The sequence below is a fragment of the Aquila chrysaetos genome, chromosome 6 (genome assembly GCF_900496995.4).
Source record: "Aquila chrysaetos chrysaetos chromosome 6, bAquChr1.4, whole genome shotgun sequence".
Taxonomy (NCBI): Eukaryota; Metazoa; Chordata; class Aves; order Accipitriformes; family Accipitridae; genus Aquila; species Aquila chrysaetos.
Genome location: NC_044009.1, coordinates 52,086,727 through 52,109,243, shown reverse-complemented (window position 1 = coordinate 52,109,243; position 22,517 = coordinate 52,086,727). Strand labels below are relative to the sequence as shown.

Below are 22,517 nucleotides of genomic sequence, written 5' to 3'. Positions count from 1 at the left end.
AAGTATTTTCCCCTCCATTGGTGACATTTTACCGTAGGCAGACGACGCGCTTCTGCAGCATAGAAATGGTCAGATGACCCACTGTCTGCCTTACGGGTTGCTTAGAACAAAATGTACATGACCCGAAAAAGGCTTTTGGAATTTCCAGGAGGAAACTGTGTAACTGTATTCACGGTAAGCCACGATGATTTGAGTACTTTCTTAGAAGGCTTCCACCAGCAACGGGAAGCCCAATGTCAGTGTTAGCACGTGAAAAAGCAGCAGTACAATACAGGTTAAACCAGGCTGCCATACACCTGTCTTAAACGGTAATTTAACTAACAGAGGGAAGCCAGAGATAACAATAGCTTCCTAGTCCTAAAATACATCAACGGAGAGTTCCTGCTCTATACCTTGATTTCCCTTTCGCCTTCCCCCCATCAGCTTCTCCAAAGCCACCGCACGTGGCTAGCAAACCTCCTCGCTTGTCCGAAGAGGAATACACGAATCTTGGCAACTCCAGCAGTTGAACAGTACAGAAGGTTATTTGTGCATTGCACTACATATGATGAAGCATCGCCACTTTTCCAGAGTCATGCTAATTGTCATGTTTGAGGTTAGAAATTAGCGATATAATTCTAAAACAGCAGACCAAAACCATAAAGGGTAAACAGCCTTCATATTAAAAGAGACTTTTTTTTTTTTTCCCCCCACAGACTGCCAGTGACTGTTGCAAACAAAGGTTTCACAGACTAGCCAAGTATCTGGGCTAACTGTGTTCTTCCTGCCATATTAGGTAGCTGATACGGCATCACTATTGTTAATGCTGAAAAAGGTGTAAAAGCATGAACAGCATGGACGATAATACATTATATCTAGTTATTTTAAACCTGGGTGACTACGGATCCATTAGTAGTGCAGTGCATCGATTTATTTTTAATCCTATATAAAGCTGTAACATGCCGGTTTATTATCACGATATTTATTTTCTTCAACTGTTAAGAACCATATATTCCCCTTCACTGCAACAGAAAGCACAAAAGCCTGCAGACACAGACAGAAACTCAGATTACTACTGGTCTTGCTACTTTGGCTATGGGTCAATATTGCAGCAGGGAAAAGGAAAGCAAGAAGCCGCTGTCAGATTTAAAGCTGCTAGAAGGAAAGAAGCAAAAAAACTCTGAAATAACGGAGTATCATATGGGAAGGGGGCCAGATAGCGTGTGGAAAGATGAAAGCGGCATAGCAGGCAGCAAGTGAGGAAGGCGGAGGTGGAACTGAGCGAGTAGGTGTGCCAGCCTGCAAAGGAGTAGGGGAAAAACAGAGCCAGCGGGCAGGAAAACGGGAGGCCGTGATGCAGGCGAGAGGACAGTACGGAACGCAGAGCAAAACCCATAACGTGCTCCATCACTGACAGAAAGTTGCACTACGTCATACTGACAGTTCTGAGGAACGTGAGCGTGTCCAGAGGACTTAAAGACTTTAAGGACAAAGAGGCTTCTCCGCCCCAAGTAAGGCATCCCATCCCAAGAGGAGATTCTCCATCTCAAGATGGAGGCTTCTCCGTCCCGAGTCAGTGGGGACAGCGCACGACTCCAAGGCTGGCTCAGCTTTCAAACGAAAAGGAACTCGATGGGATTGCTGTGGTGATGAACAAAGCCTTCCAACTCTGGGCTTCAGAGGAGATGCCTTTTGAACTTAAAACACAGGCTTTCCAGAAGTTTTACTCCTCCCCACTCTCTCCCCCGAAGTTAATTTTTTTTTTTTTTCAGAGAACTGCAGGTGCAGGTTTTCCTTACCATGCCCACCAGCGGTGTTTAAAATGAAGGTATGTCCAACAGCTGGGCAACCTTCCTGTGGCTCCCTAGAGAGTAAGTTACAAATCCTAGTGCTGAACATACTCATTGCCTATATTCACACCCACCACCAGTGTCACTGAAAGACAAAACGTGACTGACCCACCTCAAATTAAGCGTTTGTATGGCAGTTAGTAAAGGCCTTGAGGCCAAAACGTAGGTGGTGCTGGGCATCAGCCCTGCCAGGCAGCTTTGCAGGTAACAAAAGGCAAACACCGCGGTGTTTTTGTGTTAAATAAAGCAGCGTTTTGGTCAGGGACAAGAAAAAAATGAGAGCAGCCATCCCACATGTTGTCTCTAGCCTATCGCACACAGGTGTGTGTAACTTATTTAGTACCTGGTGGTTGGTTTTTTTTTTTTTTTTAAAAAAAAACCCTGAGGTTTTAAACGCTGTGGCAGGTTTGGACAGAGGAATTTTATTTTCAGGGGGTCTGGACGCTGGGAAAAAAAAGTAATAATGAGGTGAAGGTAGAGTTTTCCTCAGCTGCTGGGGAGCGACTTTCAGAAACCCGGCTCTTGGGCGGGAAAAACCTTGCGAGCGGCTTCGGCGGGCGAGGCCGAGCTCGGCGGGTCGAGCTCGGCCTCGCCCGCCGAAGCCGCTCGCTGAGGCGGAGTCGCGTAATGGCGGCCGCGGCGCCCGCCCCGCCCCTTTTACCTCACAGCGACGCGCCCGCCTCCGCTTCCACCCACCCCCCCCCCGCCTTCCTTACGGTGGCCGCGGGCTCGCCGGTGGCGGCCGGTTGTTGTCCCCGCTCGGCGGTCTGGCCGGGTCGGGTTAAGTCGGTGAGGTGAGACGCCCAGCCGGGTTATCGTCTTCGTCGTTTTTGGCGATGTCCGAGGGTGAGCAGGCCCGGCGAGGCCCTAGCCCGCCTTTTCACCGACAAACCGGGAGCTGGGCCGGGCCCTGAGCCGCCCAGGGCAGCGGGGTAACCCCGCGGTAGGCGCTGAGGAGCCGGCGAGGCCCGGAGCTGCCCCGGCTGAGGATGGGGATCCTCTTCACAAGGATATGGAGGCTGTTCAACCATCAGGGTGAGGAGCAAGGCGGCGGGGGAGGCCCTGTGGCCGCGCAGGTGCCGGGCCGGGCCTGAGGGCGATCGCCGGCGGGGTGAGGGGACGGGTGCTCGCCGCTTGTGAAACCGCTTTTGGGGGGGAGGCGGGAGGGCTCGGTACGGCCGGGTTGGGTAGGGAATGGGTGCCAGCCCTTGTAAACCGCCACAGCTTTGGCCACCGGGGCTAAAGGGCGAGGTGACGGCGCTCCCCTCAGCCCTGGCCGGAGGGGGGGGGGGGGGGGGGCCGGGAGGACAATGCGGCCCGAAAAGTTGGGGGGGGGGGGTTTAACCTTCTTTTTTTTTTTTTTTTGCCTCCTCTAAGTCACGGGGAAGCTCGTTTCCTGGAAGGTGGATGTTAAATTATTAACGGGTACCGAAAGAATACAGCAGTGTTGCGTGGTAGCGTGTAGTTTCATCTTGTCGTCTGCAGAGTAGGCTTTATTAACGGGTTTGAGCGAGAAACCTCCCTGTCTGGCAAAATTGCTCATTTGTGGAGTAAATGTTATTCGTAACGCCTGTCTCCTTACAGTAAGGTTTTAATCAGAGTTGTAACTTTAACTATAAATCACATGCTGACGCTCTTACCCATGTTTATAAGGTCTTCTAAATTTGATTTTGAGTGAGCTTCAGTACGCTTACACGTGCATGTTGAATGTCCCAATTATATGCCCGTTAACACTTAGTGCAAATGCAACAAAATATTTTTGTCTTTTAGCATCCAGCCCCACCTCAGATCTTCTGTTCCAGCTGATTTCCTAACATCACATGCTGGCAACATCACACCAGAAACAAAAGTTCCTAGTTATGTGGGGTCAGGTAAGCAGATATTTTTACAATATTGTGCAGTTATGCAAAGTTATTAAAACTGGAATTTATATTTGATGGTATATAAGACAACTCTGCAAAACCACACAATATTGATAAAACCAAGAAAACCCCACTTACCTGACCCCTATCCCCTCCCTCTCTCCTCTCTGATAAATCAATGCGAGTGTACTTTGCTAACAGAAGGAATTGATCTCTGGTCGTCTGACGCTTGGGCAGATTTATAATGGCTTTTTGTTGCCCTTGTGGACCACTGGGGAGGGGGAGGAAGAAAGCCCCTTCTCACAAAGCTTTTACTTGCATGAATAGTCCCGTTGAAGCCAAGGTTATTTGTGCAAGTAAAAGTTGTGTAATATAGCTGGGAGCAGGCAGTGCTCACTCGTCCTGGAAATCATAAATTTCAATGTGCTTGACAACACCAGCTGTAGAATTCAAATTCAATTTTGTGATGTATAGGAAAGAAGGTGCTAAATAGAAACAATAATTGATTCTGGCATTGAGCTCCAGAATGTGTTCGCGTATGTGTCAGAGCAGTTTTGTGTAGTCCTCATTGGTTCATCTAAAACTAAATTGGGTGAATGCGTACTGTAAAATATTTGTAGGCAAATCTGTTCTCCAGGTTCCAAACCTGCTGAAGGGAAAAGAGGACACTGAGGGAGACAGGTGGATCACCCTGCTTACAGTGCAAGTTGCTGTGGTTTTTAACAACTCTTTGCAAAGAGGTTAAGATGTTGCAGGCCATAATAAAAGTATGGCCTTGGAAATGAACATTAAACATGTGTTCTGGAGAGCTGCTGTAGTTGGGGGGAATAGAGAGTACAGTCTGTTACAATCCACAAAAATGTGTAGAAGCTTGGGAAAGGATTCCAGCGTGAAATTGCTCTAGCAGTTTAGAGAAGGAAGAAATCCGCATGTAGTCTCTCAGAAATTGTTCTTGTAGATGTGCAGATGGGGAAAAATTGACAGTCACTTACCTGCTCAGAACAGTACACGGGTTTGTACACCTCCACAGACAAACAAACTTTTAGGTATGGTCCATGAAATGTGGCACCTGAAGTTTGGCAGTGTTTGTTTAGGAAATTGGACTAAAATGCAACACTAACCTTGTTTCATAACACAGTTGTTATCGTGATAGCAAAGTTAACTATGTGACTTACTAATGATATTTTTATTTCAGAGCACAAAGTAATCATTGTTGGCCTGGATAATGCAGGAAAAACCACCATTCTTTATCAATTGTAAGTATGAACTGCAGATGATGTTTCGTGTATTTCAAGGTGGGCATTGTATATATTACTCTGACTTGCTGTTGCTGCTTTCCCTGTTAGTTTTTACTTTGAGAGCATTACACTGAAGATTACTGAACAGTATAGGTGTCAGTGGGTCAAAGCGTGTGTTTAGACTTTGGAAAGGTCTGTATTTTGTCTGGTATATGAATAACGTTTTGTTCAGAGCTTTTATTTATCGGATTACATTGCTATTACCACTTAATCACAACTGTTTTTGGTGTCACCATGTAGGCTGTTTGCCAACTCCATAAAATATGATTCTATTGAGGGTTGGCCACAGGACAATGCTGCTAAACCAATCTGTGCCGCAGCATGTAAATAGTAAACAAATTCTTCTGTGAGTAGCAAAGCAGTGAAGCTTGACCTCTCCCTGCCAGGACTTGTGTCCTGTGTACCGAGATGTACTTTCATATCATTTGTGGTATGGGATGAAGGAGGAAGTCTGAGCACTGGCTGAACCCAGGACAGCATAGCTCTGCAGCTGGTGGCAGCCCGTGCTGTCATGCAGTTTCTGCCTTTAATAGTGGCATTGACTTTTGTTTGTCTTGCATTAACCTTGCCGCTGGTGTGCATGAAACTTGAATGAGCTTCGTATCTCTGGTCCTCAGGTGCATTTTGATAAAAGGGTACAAATTTGTCGACAGACTCAGAAGTTTCTAGGTGGGACAGGCAACTCAAGGTCTGTTTCTAACAGAAACAGTTGTGCGATTTCTCATGTCAAGTATTCTGGTACTAGGAAGTGTTCCTGAGTCAGTATCAGAAATAATTCCTGTTAAGTGATGTGGCCATACTGGTCCAATCCTACACTTAAAATATGCTTTCTTAAAACGTTCGGGTTTTGTTAAATTATGGTCTGCTTTTGCCTTTCTGAAACGTGAAACTCATGCAGCATTTCCAGCCACTTATGCCCTAGCACACTCTGCAGAGAAAGTGAAAAGATGAAGGTGGTTGTCATTATTTAAATCAGGAGTGAGAGATTTTAAAAAGCATAGATAGAATGAAGAATATTTTTTGAGACTAGTAACTGCTGCAGCTGAGGGCCGTCCTCAGTGCATTTTAATGCTGCCTGTGTCTTTCCACTTCCTCCACAAATGTCTCATGATTCTTCTCATCTTCTTATTTCTGCAGTCTCAGTGTTTTTGTTTTCCCTTTTGTACAGTGGATCTCTATATGCCTCCTTTTCCTTTATACCCGTTCTAGCTCCACAGGACTTCCCCTTTTCTCTTCTTGTATTCCCTTTCCCCTGTTTGCCGCTTTGACAGACCTCTCTGAGTACTGTACTCTGTTCCTCCTGCTTGACTCCTCCTTAAACCCTACCTCCATCTGTGCATATCCCATTTTTTCTCTTACCGTTTCCTTGTGGCAGATGAGTGTCCTGAGCATGATTGAATATGTTTAACTCTTATTAAAAAAGAGATGGGCAGAGATAACTAGCAGGACAACTAGTCTTGGTGCACCGACTGTTACTTTGATGTTGTGAAGGGTCACAGCAGACATTGAAGTGGTGATTCTTCTAACAGATCACAGCAGCTCCACAGACACTTAATTTCTTCCCATTCTGGTACGCACATCTCCTCCCTCCCTCCCTCCCTCCCTCCCTCCCTCCCCTCAGGTAGCAGTAGGATTTTGTGATCAGGTGTCTAGAAATGCCATTAAGCTTCATGCTCACCTCGTTTCAGTGGGGAGGAGGGAAAAATCCACCTATCGTATCGCAAACTGCAAGATGCCAGCAGTTTGAATGCGAAAGGCTGCAGGTTCAGTCAAGGAAAGGGGATTCATGATATGTCTCTTCCAAGCATTAAAAGAACTCTGTTAAAACCTGTTTTTTAAAAATGAAATTGGCCACAAGCATCTTCTTATATCATTGTTATCCTTAATCTGATTTTATGGTTCGTTCTTCTAATCCTTCTCTTTCCCTTATATAGTTGCCTTCAAGTGTGTGTGGTGAGAAGGTTTCTTGTTATATGCTGCTAAGACACTGGGTAACTGGGATTCCTTTTCAGAACAGTGGACCATCCCTTTATCTCCTTGGTTTTCCATATCTTCTTCAAGAAATATTCTAGCACTGTTAAAAATTGTAAATTGCTGTCACTGTTAACTGAAAGCTCTTCTAAGGGTTCAAGAAATGTTCATTTAAAATGAGAAAATATATCATCAGAATTAAAAATAATTAAGTTCTTTGAAAATGGTTGACATTTTCCTTGAAGCTACTTTTAATTTTTTTGCATATCCCAGGCAGCAGAGTTTAAATAATTTGAACTTCAGGAGTATCCAGGGTACACGTTTCGTTATCACTATTGCTGTGCAACTGGTGGTCTTAATGACAAAGTTGCACTCAGTATCTCTAAAACAAGAGATTTGAAATATTTAATGTCTGCATTTGTCTCCAAAAAGTAATGTTATTGGACTGTGCTGAAAGGAGAAGAGGAGGAAGTTTGGATGTAAAGCAACTGAATTGTGAAGAAAGTAACTCTTAGTGGCCTATACTGGAAGCAGGGCGAGGTATAGTATGTTTGGTGGAGCTGGATGATGAGCTGTTTTTCTGCAACCTTGGAAATCTTGTGGCTTAACCACATTCTTGAAGCAAAACAACTGCTCTCTCCCATGCATGCCAAAATCAGCCTGGAAAAAGAAAAGCTGACTGCTTAAAACAGCTTCTGAAGCAAATATTCTCTCAGCTTTATGATTTAATTATAATACAGTTTTGTTCATGAATGCTCTCTCAGCTCTATAATTCAATTATTACATAGTTCACTGAGTCCTTTTTTTAACGCTATTTTTATTTATTTTTATTCGCCTTCCACCGTCAAACCTTGTCTCTATTTGCTGCATAAGGAGTGTTTGCTATAATTGTCCCACTAAGCTTTCTACCTCAGAATAACCATCAACTTTAGTTTTGATAGAAGTAGGTCAATTTGGAGTCCTAAAACGCTCAATAATGTAGGTAACTTGCCAGTTTTTGCTGTTTCTCACCGAGTCGCTCTCTTCTCCCTGCAGCTCCATGAATGAAGTGGTGCATACCTCACCCACCATAGGGAGTAACGTGGAAGAGATAGTGGTTAACAACACGCGCTTTCTGATGTGGGATATCGGAGGGCAGGAGTCTCTTCGGTCTTCGTGGAACACCTACTATACAAACACTGAGGTGAGAGTGAATGCCTTGCTGGAAGACTTAGTGTGACCATTGCTGGTGAAGGGAGTGCAGCGTACCCGAGATCTGTACCAGACACGCTTCCAGAGGGCTGTGTTAGCTGTGCTTTGAATGTTACCGTAGCTACTTCAGGGTACTCCTGTTTTGATTTTTGAACTCTACTCCTTAGCAAGCTGTTGTACAGCTCGCTTTTATATTTCTTGCGTAAGATGTGTAGTATGGAGTTGCAATTAAAAACAATTTGTAAGGATTCTGTGGCTGGGGATCTGTGGCCTTTAGGGTGGGTACTCAGTTTGTCTTGGTATTGCAGATCCCCATGTTCACAGGTCCTCCCTTGTGGACCATGATGGCTCTATCTCTGTAGCAGGTACTCCAAAACCTGTCTAACCCCTCAGGAGTAAGACTGAAAGCCTAAAAGTTTTCCTTCAAGACTGTGGGAACTCTGTCTTGCAAGCTCCCGTGACCAATTTACTTAAGCACCCCCAAGAATTTTAAGAGCTCTTTAACAATGAAGTTGCAGCACATATACTGAACTTGATTAAAATAATGATTTAAATCAAAGTTTCCTATGTGTTACCAAATGTGGTTTTAAAAATAAGTTATTTTTTATAATAATTAACTTTGTTCTCCTGTGTTTCCCTATAAGATGCTATGATGTGTATCTGCATGTATGGTCTTGAACTGTGGAGCTTATGGGTTTTTTTTAAATCCCTTGCAAATATCTAATTGCATGTTAGTATTTGAAGTAGAGGCAGAAAGCTGATACAATTTACCTTTTTAAGGCTGCAACAAATTGTTTGAGGGATCTGTGCGCTACCTCAGTTATGCTAAGCAAAGAACAAAAACAGATCTGGGATTACAGAGAAACGCTTGCTTTCAATATAAATTTTTCACTTGAAAATGGAAAATGGAAAGTCAAAATATGTGTCAGAGCTACCTTTGTATACAAGCCACAGCATAAGCTGTAAACTGTACCAGTGCTACGAGTAATCACGCTCTGGCTGGGAGAAGTGTATCTGGAATAGGGTGGTATCTGATAATCCAGCTGATTGTCTAGATAATGTGATGGGAACAGTAATCTGTTCGGCGTGTGGCCAGAAAGATAGAGTTTGTTCTCTAACTTTTCGCTTTTTGAAGTTTGTGATAGTTGTTGTGGACAGCACAGACAGAGAGAGAATTTCTGTGACTAAAGAAGAACTGTATAAAATGTTAGCACATGAGGTGAGTAGACCCTGTGTTTTCTTTGTTTTATTATTTATTGTGGGTAAGATCTGGATGATACATGTTAAGGGAAGCAGATTTGCAAGCTGTTTGTGAAAGTTCTCACTTATGCCTGCTAGCTGGAGACAGACCAGAATGGAGAGAGGCCTCTCCAAGTGAAGCCCAAGGCAAACATTAACAGTCACATTCTCCCAGCTGTGGGTAGTACTGTATCAGAGCTGTCTTGTCCCTGCTAGAGGCTCTGTCTTTTGTGAAGCTCGCAATAAAGCTGTAAATTAATACCAAATTACTGAAGAGGACTTCCACAAAAATAGCTTTTCAACTTCTGTGTACTTCAGTGAAACAGAAGTCAGGACCTGTAAATGACTTTTGTGGTTTTTATACTTCAATCCATGTTAATAGCTGAATGAGATCATTTTAAAAAAAACATTGTTTCCTCCAACAACTTAATTACTATTTTTGATAGCTTCATGGTTGCTTGATGTTTTCTGTTTTCATAGTGAAACAGATACAGCCTTAATAATATGTCTTAGAGCAACCAGCTATAAAACTGAAGAAACAGACTAAAACTGAGCTGTCTGGGTGTGATTCAGAAATACTGGACTACCGTGTAAGCCAAGGAGCACCTATTGCATAACCTGAATGTCCCAAAGACTTTAATCTAGCCATGCAGTGCAGCAGGACCAAAGCCCTGATTTTTACTAAAGTTGTGTTTGCATAAGATTGGCTACTGCTGAGACTCGTAAGACGAGTTCAGTGGAAACTGGATCAGTTTGTATGAGATGACACTGAGCTTCCAAATATAAGTGTCAGAATACAAAGATGTGCATAAAATGGATGGCATTGTATCCCAAAATATTATGTCTATATTTAAACTGTAGCCACTGTTTAGTAGGTGACTGCAGGAAGGGCAAAGACTGCCTCTGTATTTCCTTTGAGTGACCATGGTAATCTGAAGCATTTGAGAAAAAACCAAGTGCTTTGCCTAGTGTCTTGAATATCTAATTTTGGGTATTTAAATGAAAATTATGTTTAATAAAATCTAATAAAGTAGGTCTGACTTTCTTGGTTTGGTGGAGTGTTAAATGTGGTATGGAGGGACTGTTGCCATTGGGCCTGCTGCTGTCGTAATTAGAATTTCAGAAATGTGCTCTTCAGTCTGTTGCGGTTGCTAAACAAAATTGCATCTTCTGTTTTGTAATCTATAAAGGAAGATGCAGAAGTTGTTAACAAACTGAATTTGAAATGAGGGAAATCTGGAACTCCAAGCAGCATGAATGCCCTTGCTTCGTGTTGGGAGACTATTTCTGTGCTCCAAAAGCACCCATCTAACAGTAAAGGTGCCCATTGTTTTACAACAGGATGTTTTCAGTATATTCTGCTAACTCTCCAGATGCTATGCTGTTTGAAGAGAACAACAATACATAAAAGCTGAAATGAAAGTCAGGTGTTTATTTAGAATAGGTTTTCCTTGCAGTCCTTGAAAATCTTTTATTTCTGCTAACCAATTCAATTGCATTTTTTGTTAAGGCAAAAATGAGTTGCCCGGGTCAGTTCCAACTATTTTCTGGCCAGTAGATCATTTGGGAATTAATACTACTGCTTGTAAAAATTAGCATGTCTGATAGGCATTTAGGTGAATGAGTTGTCTCGGCTTCCTGGGAAGACCTTTTTACTTTCGGAGGGACAGATTTTCAGTAATATGTGCCTGCACTAGTGTTATTCCAAGCAGTCTGAGATACAATAAGCTTGCCCCTAGAGTTGCTGTTCTCTAAATTGTTAGGACTGATGTTTTAAATATGGCACAGGCCTTATAAAGAAGTCTGTTGCAATGTGCTTTTCCACATAGATGTCCATCCTTTGATTCTAAAGCAGTGTAAGTGATGATTTTCTACAAATTCTGTGTATCCTCTAAATAAAATATTACTGCAGCTTGCTTTACGCTGTCAGTGGCAGTCTGAATGCTTCTTAATGTGTGGGATTTCCCTCGCAGAGGGCTGCTGCGCAGGCAGAGCGTACTTCTGGCTCTGGTAAGCCATGCTGGCAGGCTGGGTGCCAGCACGCACGCTGCTGGTGCTTACTGCAGTCAGGCTTGGCAAGGTTTTACCAGTGCTTAAAAAGTTCTGGTGGGGTAACCCAGTCTTGCCCCACCTAAGAACTGCTGCACAGTCTACTACTTTGGGACTAAAATCAATCTTAACAGTGTGGTAATACATAAAAGTGTGGCGTGTGGATAAAAGTCAGGCTCAGGAGAATGCAGTGGTTGGTTTGCATACACAGGCAGGAATGACCTGCAAGGTCAGGGTTAAACGGGACGCCTTGACTGTTCGAGGTGTGTGGTGTTACTGCAGCTGTGCACACGTGAGATACAGGGTGCCTCTGATCCTCACGGAGCACAACAAAATATTGTACCTGGTTTTACAGATCATCCTAGGCAAAAATTGGATGTTTGGTCTGCTGGATCAAAGGATTTTCTGAAGTTACATGTCAATTGGCCTGTAGTGTTTTTATAGTTTAGGTTTTTTTGCTAGGGCTTAAGGTTCTCTGCTTTGGTATCACATCTTTTGCCTCTGAGGGCTGATTTATAATCATCTTTTTTCTTCTTTCTCCTTAGGACTTAAAAAAAGCAGGTTTGCTGATCTTTGCTAACAAGCAAGATGTTAAAGAGTGTATGACAGTAGCTGAAATATCACAGTTTCTGAAACTAACTTCAATTAAGGATCACCAGTGGCACATTCAGGCATGCTGTGCTCTAACTGGAGAGGGGTAAGAGTTATCCTTGTCTGTAGGAGGGGCATCTTGAATTATTTTGGTATTTTTATTGTGGCATTTGGTTTTAACACACATTCCTCTCCTGTCAATAATAATCTTACGCTTAAAGATTTTTGGGCTCAGAACATACTGACTTAGGATCAGTGTGATCTGAAAACCAACTTGCACATCAAATCCACAGTCTCGCCTCACAGTGATAAAACTTAATATGATTTGGGCCTAATGAGGGCAGGGGTGGGAACAACCTAAAACCTGTTCTGGTTTATTAAGAATAATCATAATTAGAGATAACTTCAGTATATGTCTTGAAGTGCTGGGATCTGAAGTCTCTCACCAGTAGCTTGCATAGTAAGGTCTAGGAAATGCTGCACTCTGAGTGAATTGTTTCTGGAAACGATGCCTTCAGTCAGAATTACAGAGTTCTTGGGAAGAATTTAAATTGGTGCCATGGAATTTTCTTTGAAGTTATCCTGTGAAGTGCATGTATTTCTTAAATTATCTCTTTTGTTTACAGACTGTGCCAAGGACTCGAATGGATGATGTCAAGACTTAAGATCAGATGATTTTTAATGACCTCTTTGCACAGACATTGCTTAAAAAGAGCTGTACCCAGGATTACCTTCACAGTGGCAGAATTAATGGGTTAGATGTATTTATACTGAACTGATTTCAACTTTATTTTCTACATAGATGCACACACACATATGTGTATATAAATTAAGACCGTTCAGCAAAAAGGAAGATGCAGTTGATAGCTCCAGTTTGGTTTCCTTTTTGTTTTCCTCTGAGGATGTGTTTAAAAGCTGTGATCAACCTTCTTTTCAAGATACAGCCACTCAGAACAGTCCAATGTCGAGCATGGTGAAGATGAAGTGAGAGGAAGGAGCTTTTAATTTTGAGTTTTATTATTCCATTGTAGTCCTCTCTAGTTGAAGATGTTGGCTTCATTATTCCAGTAAATTAGCAAGCAAATCAATGGCATAGATATCAACTTTCCAGTATTTTTAAGGTTACCAATGTTACAAATGCAAAAATATTTTCCTGTACGTGTACTGTACATATTTGTGTATATTTATACCTCAATTTTAGGTTAATTGCAATCTGTTCAGACCAGTGTGTAAAGCTGAATCAGTATGTTGACAGTAGTACTAATATTTGACATCGCCAATGTGTCGCAACTTCTTTTCCGTTGTTACCTGTATGGCTGTAACATCCATCAGACAGTTGGCTCACCGCAACTTTATAAAGCAAAGTCTCTCTTAAGACCATCGCTTGTTTTTTACGTGATTTTTCAGTTAGGGAGGATACCATAATGGATTGGGGCCTAAGGATTGAGCTTCAAATTACAGTGTCGGCAAACAGTAAAAATTTGCCAAAGAGTTTAAAATGAAACGGATTTTCTTTTTTTATTGTAGTCATCATTGGATTAGGTGATTCCAAAAAGTGCATGTCGTGCTGTCCTATGGTACTGCTTTTCTTTTTTTGCAGTACTGTTCATTTATGATTCAAGTCTGGTAGAAGTACCTTTAGCTGTCATAAAGGGAAAAATGTCATCTTTTTTTTTTTTTTTTTTTTTTTTTCTTAACCAAAGAAGAGGCACAAAAGTATGTTTAAAAGTCCCACTGGAATCTTGCGAAACAAGTCATACTCTGTATTAAGTGTTTTTCAGAGGAAGGCACACTTCTCTTTGATAGTATAAAATGTATATATATCTATATGCAATGGATGGAACTGGGATGGGGAACAAAACAGATTACACTACTTGAAAAGCTGAAAGTGACCCTTGATGATGTTCCCACAGAAGGTCCAGGGCAGTACTTCTTGAAAATGTAACTCCCTTGCATGGTCCCCAGGTGAGTTATAAAGAAGTGTCAGAACACTATGTGATTATCTTTTCTTACTGTAGTACCTAATGGGATGGATGTCCCATACAGAAGTTGTTCAGAATTACCATTTTAAAGAATACAGGCTTTTCAGTGGGATGACAGTTGGATGGTTTGAAATGTCATCAGTATTGTGAAAGTGTACGTAGCCTTAATCATAGGCTTTTATGCCAGAGATGTATGTTTGGGCAGTATAGCAAAATGAAATAAAATTTTGTTTAAGATGTCCTTCCCTTTCTTAGCTCATACATCTGATAAGGATGGAAAAGGCATTTTAAAGAAAAAGCTTAGTTTGAACTTTTTAAGGTGGTTATCTTTGGTTATGGGATAATCTAGTCAGTGCACCTGCCTTCCCATTTGCCTGCTTCACTGGGGATCATGTTGTGAATTTGGGGAAAAGAAGGGAGGCAATTTCAAAAGTCTATTTAACAAAGGCAGGTAAAGAATTTAACTTTTTAATATATTTTTGGTATCTCTTTATGATGCTCACTGGCTAGGGAATCTGCTGTCTTTGTTAAACATTTTAATGTGTACATGCATATATTTATAGTGCATGCACATAGATATTGGTATTTAACTGGTGTATTGCAAAATGTATAAATGTTCAAAGAAGTAACGATTTAATGCAAAGACTCTCAGTTTATCTGATAGTATCTTCAAGAAACGAGCTCTGTGCACACTTGCATATGAAGTGGAATTGTACGTTTTCTAGTCTTAAAAAAGAAAAAGCAGACTTGCTTATAAACCTAAGTGTTTGGTTTTTGAGTCTTATGTCTTCCCTTTCATCCCTTTAAAATATTTTGCTTTAGTATTGTTAAGTACTGCATATTTTTGCCTGAATCTGCACAGGTTGTATGTGTTGGGTTTTTGTTTGTTTTTAAGAAAATGAGTTGTTCCTGTTGATGAGAGAAAACTCATGGAGCACTATGCTGGTATCTGCTTCTTGCTGAAATTTGCTGCTTACTGCCTCCCTTAAGTTTGTAGGACTTAGTACATCCATATAATGAAAGTGTGGTGGTTTCTTCCAGGTACGGCTTAGGTTGCAACCAGACATCTTATGTTTACACAGAAGTAAACTTAAGTTTACTCTTTTTCCCTCTCAGTATCATGGCCACTTCAAGTTTCTGTGGCCTCCAAGGTACTGCGTGGTTCACTTCATCTTTGTTTCACAAGTGGCAACAGACCCTAGTAGGGAGTGGGAAATAACTGCAAATGTGAAGACTGGCTGTTAAAACAATGTCTTTTGTGCCCTAAAGGGTTTTTAATCTGAAAATTAAATCGTTGTCTGTGTGTTGGACGGTGAACAATCCAGCCTTAACCTGACTACAAAAAAGGTGTGTGTCGTGTCACGTATGATGATGAGTTTTCTATCTATTTTGTGATACCATAGTATTTTAGAGGGTAGATATGCTCTTCAGTAGCTAGAATTCAGTGGTGGCCAATGCTTACTGACGCATCACGTGCCTGTAGCATTCTTGACTGGGGCTTAGAAATCAAAGGAAGATACCCCTTCGTTTTAAATGCTGGATTTGCAGTCTCTGTAAGGATGATGGATTTTGTCTATAATAGCTGGGCAACTCTTTGTCACCCTGTTGTAAACAGATGACGATTCCAGATTCTTACCTTGCATGGTTGGTGTGATAGTGCTTTCAAGTGCAGCAAAGCATAGCGAAAGCAGAATAGTGTTATCCGGATGTTGCAGTGGAAGCTTTTGTAGGAACTGTTGTCTGCCTGAAGGTTCTTCGTGAGAACAAGTGTGTTTGCTCAGATACTAACGAGATGAACATTAGAAGAATATACGAATATATACCCTCATGGTAGTGTTGTGGCTGTGACGGTTCTTTCCTATACACCTTGCCTTTTGTGTTGAGTTAGAAATGTTTTTAAATTTAGTCACCTAGTAGAGCTGGAGAAGAGCAGACAAATTCTTGAACGCACAAACCCTTTTTGTATGTGCTTCTTGTTTACAGCTTTTTTCTTTTCCCTGTAGGACAATTCACATTTTTCTCACAACTCTGTCCATAGAAAAGCAAGTTAACTTCGTATCAATGCTGCTTTCAGCTTCACTGGGTTATTGTTTGGAAGTGATTGTCTTAACATGAGTCATGACCTTGATTTGTATTGCTGTTGTGTTTTTACCCCGTGTGTGTTGTGTTGCCTTGGCTTTCAGCTAAAGTTTAAGATTACTTTGCCTTTGTTCTTCATGAAATTCCTTCTTAGGTTATTACAGAGAAAGGGAGGGGTCTTTAAAAATGGTTATTTAAGTTTATGCTGGAGAATGCCATTTTACTAGCAAAAAAACTATAGCAGTAAGTCATATTTCAATAATCTAATGTTTGAAATGTTTCTTTTGGTTTAGCAGATAATAAACTTTGTAAATCATCTCTATAATATGCTGCCTCGGTGATCTGAAAATTATGCAGGTTTTTAATTGTGAGGAAAGGTGGACTATAGAGCTTGGAAAATGTGAACAGGGACCTACCTAGCTTCACTTTTTCATTTTTTTATTATTTTTGTTTGCAGGGAGGCTTAATAGCTGTTTTCCTATGCATTATACAGTATGTTCCTAGGTGTAGGTGTGCATGCGTGAATGTTAAACGTATCTGATGGGCACCTTCTACAGTCTATGCAGTTCAAGTGCCTAAAATTAATTCAGTGATCATTTTTTTCTTTCTATGCTACAATTTCCATTTTTTCTTAAAATAGATATATTTCTATAAAAGCATCTAAATGTGTGTAAATGAGTGTTTTTTCCCCTCCCTACACACCGGTTTTAACATGCTTTATGATAGATTTATTTGTTACAGTTCTTTCTGTCCTCTACATTCCAGGCACTTTTCCATTTATCAGACATCACATAGCTAGCTTGCTTTGTGAAAGGAAATACTAAATTTGTCCTTGTATCAGATTGGTTAGCTGGAATTCTTTTCAAGGAACTCTGGTTAAATAACTTAATCCAAGAATACTTGGCCTTGTAAGCATCCTCATGTAAGTAGTTCCTTTTTAATTGGCTAGTAAGACATTAACTTTGCGACTGTCAGGCCAATTATGTCTGAAAAATAGTTTTCAGCTAATTCAGAGAATGTAATGTGAAGCCTTTAGATGGTGCATCATTGACCATTACAGGACAAGAATGATTTGATGTCACAAAGAATGGCACTAAGAAAGAAAAATGTCTTTGCATATAGTTGTGATATGTATTATAAATACAAATGTGACTTGAATATAATTGTTGTAGTGACTATATTAATGTACAAAAATGAGAAATTATAAGTGGTTGCCACTAACTTTTTTACAGTGTTCTTTAGAATCATAAGCAGAAATTATATTCTTGCCTTACTAGGATTTTACTGGTTAATTTTTATATTGTACAGAAACTTTTTTTGAAAATGTTCTTCACATCAGATAGTAGCCTTTATTCATAACAGGATCATACTCGTGTACCACCCTTAGCCTTTTAAGCCAGATTTGTTGTGAGTAAGGACACAAGTTGCGTGGGGGTTTTTTTAAGCTTTTCCTGTTTATAAATTTAGAAAACTTAGCTGATAGTGAATTAAGTTAGAAAATGCTGCTTTACCTAGAAGGCTATAAATCATTCTTTATAAATCCATCAGCTCAGTGTTAATCTTGTCTAAATACTTCCTGCATCAAACACTGTGGAGGGTAGAAGAGGTGGCCAAGAAAAGATGTATTCTCCTGCGGAGAGATTCAAAGATAAAAAAACCACACCAAACCAAAACATAAAACCTCACATTGGAAGGCCTGAGCACTTTTATGGCTGATAAATTGAATAATTGGTAGTATATGATAGAGGAATGGTAACCGATCCCGTTTAAACTGTGTCTCTGTTATGTTTTCATGAATGTTTTCAACATGTCCTCAACTTTCTTACTACATTCTTTTCCAAACCCTCTAATCCTGTAGCCACAGTCCTGTACTCAGCCTGTACGTGCTGCTCGAGATCCAAGTCTGCCCTTCTGGCTCCACGGGGAGGGGGAGCAGCTGTCAGAGGGAACCGAGCTCTTTGTCCTTGGACTCTACCAAGTACTGTATTATAATACTAACCTCCAACACTAAACCTACAATTCTTTGAGTATAAAGTAAACTTACCAGAGTAGTATACTAACGATGTAGTTACATTCTAGTATATTATCTGTGTTTTTTACAAATGCAAAGTAACATCCATATGTATAGGCATTAATCATATGACCAGGGTCATACTTCTTTTGATCACTTGTATTTTGTACTTCTCTTTCTAAAAAGTTTGTCATCTTTCTGAAAGAAATGCATAAAGTATATGGCTAACACTGATACTGCAATAAAATTTCATTCCAGAACATACAAAATTATGGCTTCAGATTAATACCAAGACTTGCGAGGGCTGGCGTTTCCCGGCTTGAGCACTTCTGTGTCTGAAACTTATGCATGTTTATTAAAGTAATTTAGTAAAACTTTTTATAAAACTATTTATTATAATAAAGTTCAATTATGATTCTATTAAGTAACTTTTCCTGAAATTTTATCAGAACATTCCTTGAATGTTTCCCCCTTACCTCTTTCTGTCTTTCCTGGCTTTTAAAATCTGATTTTCATTTAGTTGAAAGGAACTCATTCAGTTCTTTTAATTCTTCTTGAAGAAGCGAAACAAACACAAACTTGGTCTGGAATTGTTGGGGGGAGGAGCTCTGTACAAGCATATATACACATTTATAGATAATGTCAGAATTGCTAATTCTTGAAAACCTACCAGTATTTATTATTTTAAGATGAAAGCACTTGTCAAAATTTTACTGTTTGCGTTAAGCCTTTTGTGTGTATGTGTTGTGGTGAAACTTTTCAAGCAAAGATGTGATTTCTGACATAGTATATGGGGTTGTCTAGGTGTTACTGAAGTGTGCTCTTCTGCCAAACCTGTGATGACAGGGTTTGTATTGGGAGATTATTTGGCATTTGGGACAAGTTTGGCAAGAAGTATGTGTTGGCTGGTTTCAGATAGAATGGAAACTAAAATTAATGGTGAAATGCTCTTTTCCTGTAGAAAATGCTGAATTCCAGTGGTGTACCACTCCTGCATATTCACATGCCGCGCGCTGGTATTCGCAGCCTTGTGAGTGGTGGGGGATTACAGGTAACTTCTTAGAAAGCAAAAGAGGTGAAACCAAAGTTGGGTTAAAAAATAACTTTATCGTGTTACTGTACTAAAGGTATGTTGCTGGTCAGCTCTGCAACCCGAACAGTCCTGTTCTGTGTGAGTTAATTTTGGACTTCTTGCTTTATTTCTAACTGCACAGTATTTGTATCAGGTAATCTTGTTGAATAGCTTTTCTGTTAACTAACACATAGGCAGATGATGTTGTTAACTGAGTTTTGAGGAACAAGCAAGTGCATCAACCCCTCTATAACGATGGTGTAATAGATGGCAGAATGCTTTTCCACACTTTATGCTTCTGCCTCTGACTTTAGCTGTGTGTAGCTGAAGTCTTTTTCCTTTGTGACATACTTTCCCTGTCTGGGTGCGCTTTGTCTCCAGCTCCTCCCTGTCGCTGGCTGGTGTGTGCACGTTGCACGCTGCCGTACTCCTGCGTACGTTTTTTGCCAGCAGGTAAAGGAACGGTGAGCTACCTTCAAAGCTGAGCCCGCTCTTGGGCTGCCTCCTGCTTGTTTCTTTTCCTCTTAACTCAGTTATTCCTTAACTTTGCTACGACTTTCCTGAAAACTCCTCTTGTTTTTCTTTTGAATCCAATTAAATATAAGGTGATTAAAAAAAAAAGACACCATTATCACATACTTATTTTTGTCTGTTTTAGTACAGGGGTCCTCTGTTCATTCCTCGGGCCATGTGCCTGTGGCCTGCCTCGCATCCCCTTGGTGCTGTCTAATCTTAGACTATAGATCACCATGTTGGTCCATAAAAAATACGTACAAAATAAGTATTTCCAAAGGTTTTTATTCTGGTATGATTTTAGCATTAAATACCTTTATTCTCTTTAACTGCACACCAAAAAAATGTTTGCCGCTGCTGAACTCTGACCATTTTACTTCTGTATCCAAGACCTGAATATCTTGTGTAGAGTAGGCCTGCTGAAAATAAGCCTTGGCTTAGTCACTTACATCTGGTGTATGAAACTGTAAATAGGCTTTTTAACAGAAAATGCTGCTACTTTTTGGCTTTTGTTCTTGACTATATGGAAGTTAAAGACTGCTGTGTTCTTTTTAATTGTTTTTCTTTAAATTAAAATTACAAGTCATGTTACTACTCTTTTGTTGCACAGTCTACATTGATTTATTCTCTCAATACAGCTCTTTAATATGAGGTTGAATTAGATGCAAAGCTACAGAATGGTTAATGTCTTCAGAGTTTACTCTTATTAACTTTTTTGTTCTGTCTTGCTTTTTCCCCTGATTGTTCTGAATTGGAAGGCTTCCCCCACCCAAATATGTATGTGTGTATATATATATGTAGGCAAACTATTGGGGTTATGCAAAGGGATGCAGATCATGGAACAGTAACCATGACAATTGTCTAATTTTTTTGTACGTAAATGAAGATTTAGTATAAATGCTGGTACTGTTGAAGACTTGCTTCTGAGGTCCTTGTACTGTTGAATCCTAACAGACACCCCGTTATTAGCTGTATGTATAGCTTTGAAACATGAATTAATGGATGCATATTAGAGCTGTGTAAACAACTAATAAACATAATTGTTTGTATTAAGTTGGCCAGACAACTTCTTCATTTTAGACTCACCATACCATTTTCAGAGTAAGCTTGACAACTTGTTTTTCAAGGTGATAATATATATTATAATAATTTTGAATTTGTTTAGTGTAATACGTTTTGCCAGTGTAGCTGCTCCTGTTTGCAGCAGTTCATGAGCATTGTTTTTAAGCCCGTGGGTAATGATGACATGGACATATGTCTGGTCTCATCCTGCTGCGATGGTGGTCGGTAAGCCGGGGGATGCTGGCCTCAGGAGTGTTGAGCTTGCACCACATGAGGTTGTGCAAGTCACTAAGTCTTCCCTTACTGTTGCGACACAGATTTTTCTTGTGCTTTTAGAAAATACTCGGTTGTATACAGTGACCTAAGCAACAAATAATGCAACTGCTTTGTTGGTTGAGAAGTGTTTATTATTTTTTTGAAAGGCTTTAAATATATTTGACAAGATACTTGAGTACAGGTAGCCGTTGTTGGTAGCACGTTCCTAGAAGCAGTGTGCTTGTATCAGTATGCGTCGAATCTCTTTTGCTCTGAGATGCCAAAGGTGCTGGCCGTACTATTTACACTGCAGTGAACAGGCTAGTTGGTAAATGAAGGAAAGTCTTGAACTTTACTTGATACACGAATCTTCATAAGAACTTCCAATATCTTCTTTTTCATCCAGACATTTGTAAAACACATCTCAAGAAACAAAGTGAGGAGAATTATTAGTTTCTTAAGAATGTGTTAACTTAATAAGGGAAAGCTGCTTTCCAAAGCACGTTTTTAAACTGTAAATTTTCTCTCTCCACAGAGCAGCTCTTGCATGTGTCTGCCAGATGCATAAGAGAAATCAAAACTGCTGTGAGTTAATAAAGTAATAAATTGTCGCCGATCCTTGTGTCGTGCCTATACTTGTTCACGACTAGCACTGTGCAATATGCCACGAAGGAGCCGGTAGCGCAGTTCCTCTGCCCGTTGATCAGTCGTGGAGGGTCTTTCTGCTGCACTGGGTGAGGTTTCTCGTTGGTAACCGTTTGCCTGCTGTGTGGTGTGAGTTGATAAGACCAATAAGACCCTCTTTTACAGGACCTCAGATATCCGACGTTCCTTCCTCCTCCACACAGCTACTCTACTGATCACCTCCGGACCTCGGCATAAAATACGAACCTGTGCTTATTTATGCAAGAGACAAAGTGGTTAAAACAACTGGTTTTACACAAAATGCATTAGCCGCTAGCTCTTAAGCTTTTCATCTGCTGTAGACGGAAACTTGGAAGTGCACAGTTTTTGAATAACTGATTTTGAAGTTACCCCTTTTGTATTCCTTTTTTTAATGTATGTAAGACATGGAGATAAAGCAACATTCAAATGGTCTGATACGGGCATTTTTGATACAAGATCTGTTTGTTTTTTTTTCTGGTTCTGGCAGCAGCAACCCAAGTCCAGTTACAGACAGCAAATCCCGGCGTCGCTTGCCCTCTGGATGTCTTGTATGAAGAATCCTTTAGCGATCTGTGCGCTGATAAACTGCTGCAGCCAAACCCTATTTTTATCAGTGGTGGACTATTCCTTAAAGATAAACTCCTACAGAGAGGAAGAAGCCTGTCTTCGCCATCCTGTGGACAAGAACGGCCTGAACCCAGGCAGAAGTTTTTCTACCGTGTGTTTAGACCATTAATTCTTACCTTTCCTGGTGCCTTTAAGGAGAATCCTGGGATAATGCAAAAAATGCGTGTATTTGGTAAGTTAGGTAGCTCTTAACTGGGATAAGGTGGGAAAATCCCATTCT

General features: G+C 40.7%; 1 protein-coding gene across 3 annotated transcripts; it reads left to right on the top strand.

The window, feature by feature from the left end:
• Positions 1-2,511: 2,511 nt before the first annotated feature.
• ARL5A (ADP ribosylation factor like GTPase 5A) lies at positions 2,512-20,740 on the top strand. Of its 3 annotated transcripts, XM_030017692.2 has the most exons (7): positions 2,514-2,864; positions 3,600-3,700; positions 4,887-4,947; positions 7,996-8,143; positions 9,287-9,370; positions 11,985-12,136; positions 12,657-20,740. In XM_030017692.2, exons 1-7 carry the CDS (start codon positions 2,842-2,844, stop codon positions 12,703-12,705), a joined length of 618 nt encoding a protein of 205 aa, XP_029873552.1. In that variant the 5' UTR covers positions 2,514-2,841; the 3' UTR covers positions 12,706-20,740. The 3 variants fall into 3 exon arrangements, with proteins under 3 accessions (XP_040980157.1, XP_029873552.1, XP_029873553.1); XM_041124223.1 differs by lacking the exon at positions 9,287-9,370 and having other exon boundaries at positions 2,512-2,864; positions 12,657-18,362; XM_030017693.2 differs by lacking the exon at positions 3,600-3,700 and having other exon boundaries at positions 12,657-18,362.
• Positions 20,741-22,517: the final 1,777 nt, after the last annotated feature.

What these genes read in the sequence shown, in the direction of transcription:
- ARL5A (XM_030017692.2), top strand. Translation starts at nt 2,842, where the DNA reads ATGGAGGCTGTTCAACCATCAGG. An exon ending in TCCTAGTTATGTGGGGTCAG is followed by an intron (nt 3,701 to 4,886) that starts GTAAGCAGATAT and finishes TTTTTATTTCAG; the next exon opens with AGCACAAAGTAATCATTGTT. An exon ending in CCTACTATACAAACACTGAG is followed by an intron (nt 8,144 to 9,286) that starts GTGAGAGTGAAT and finishes CGCTTTTTGAAG; the next exon opens with TTTGTGATAGTTGTTGTGGA.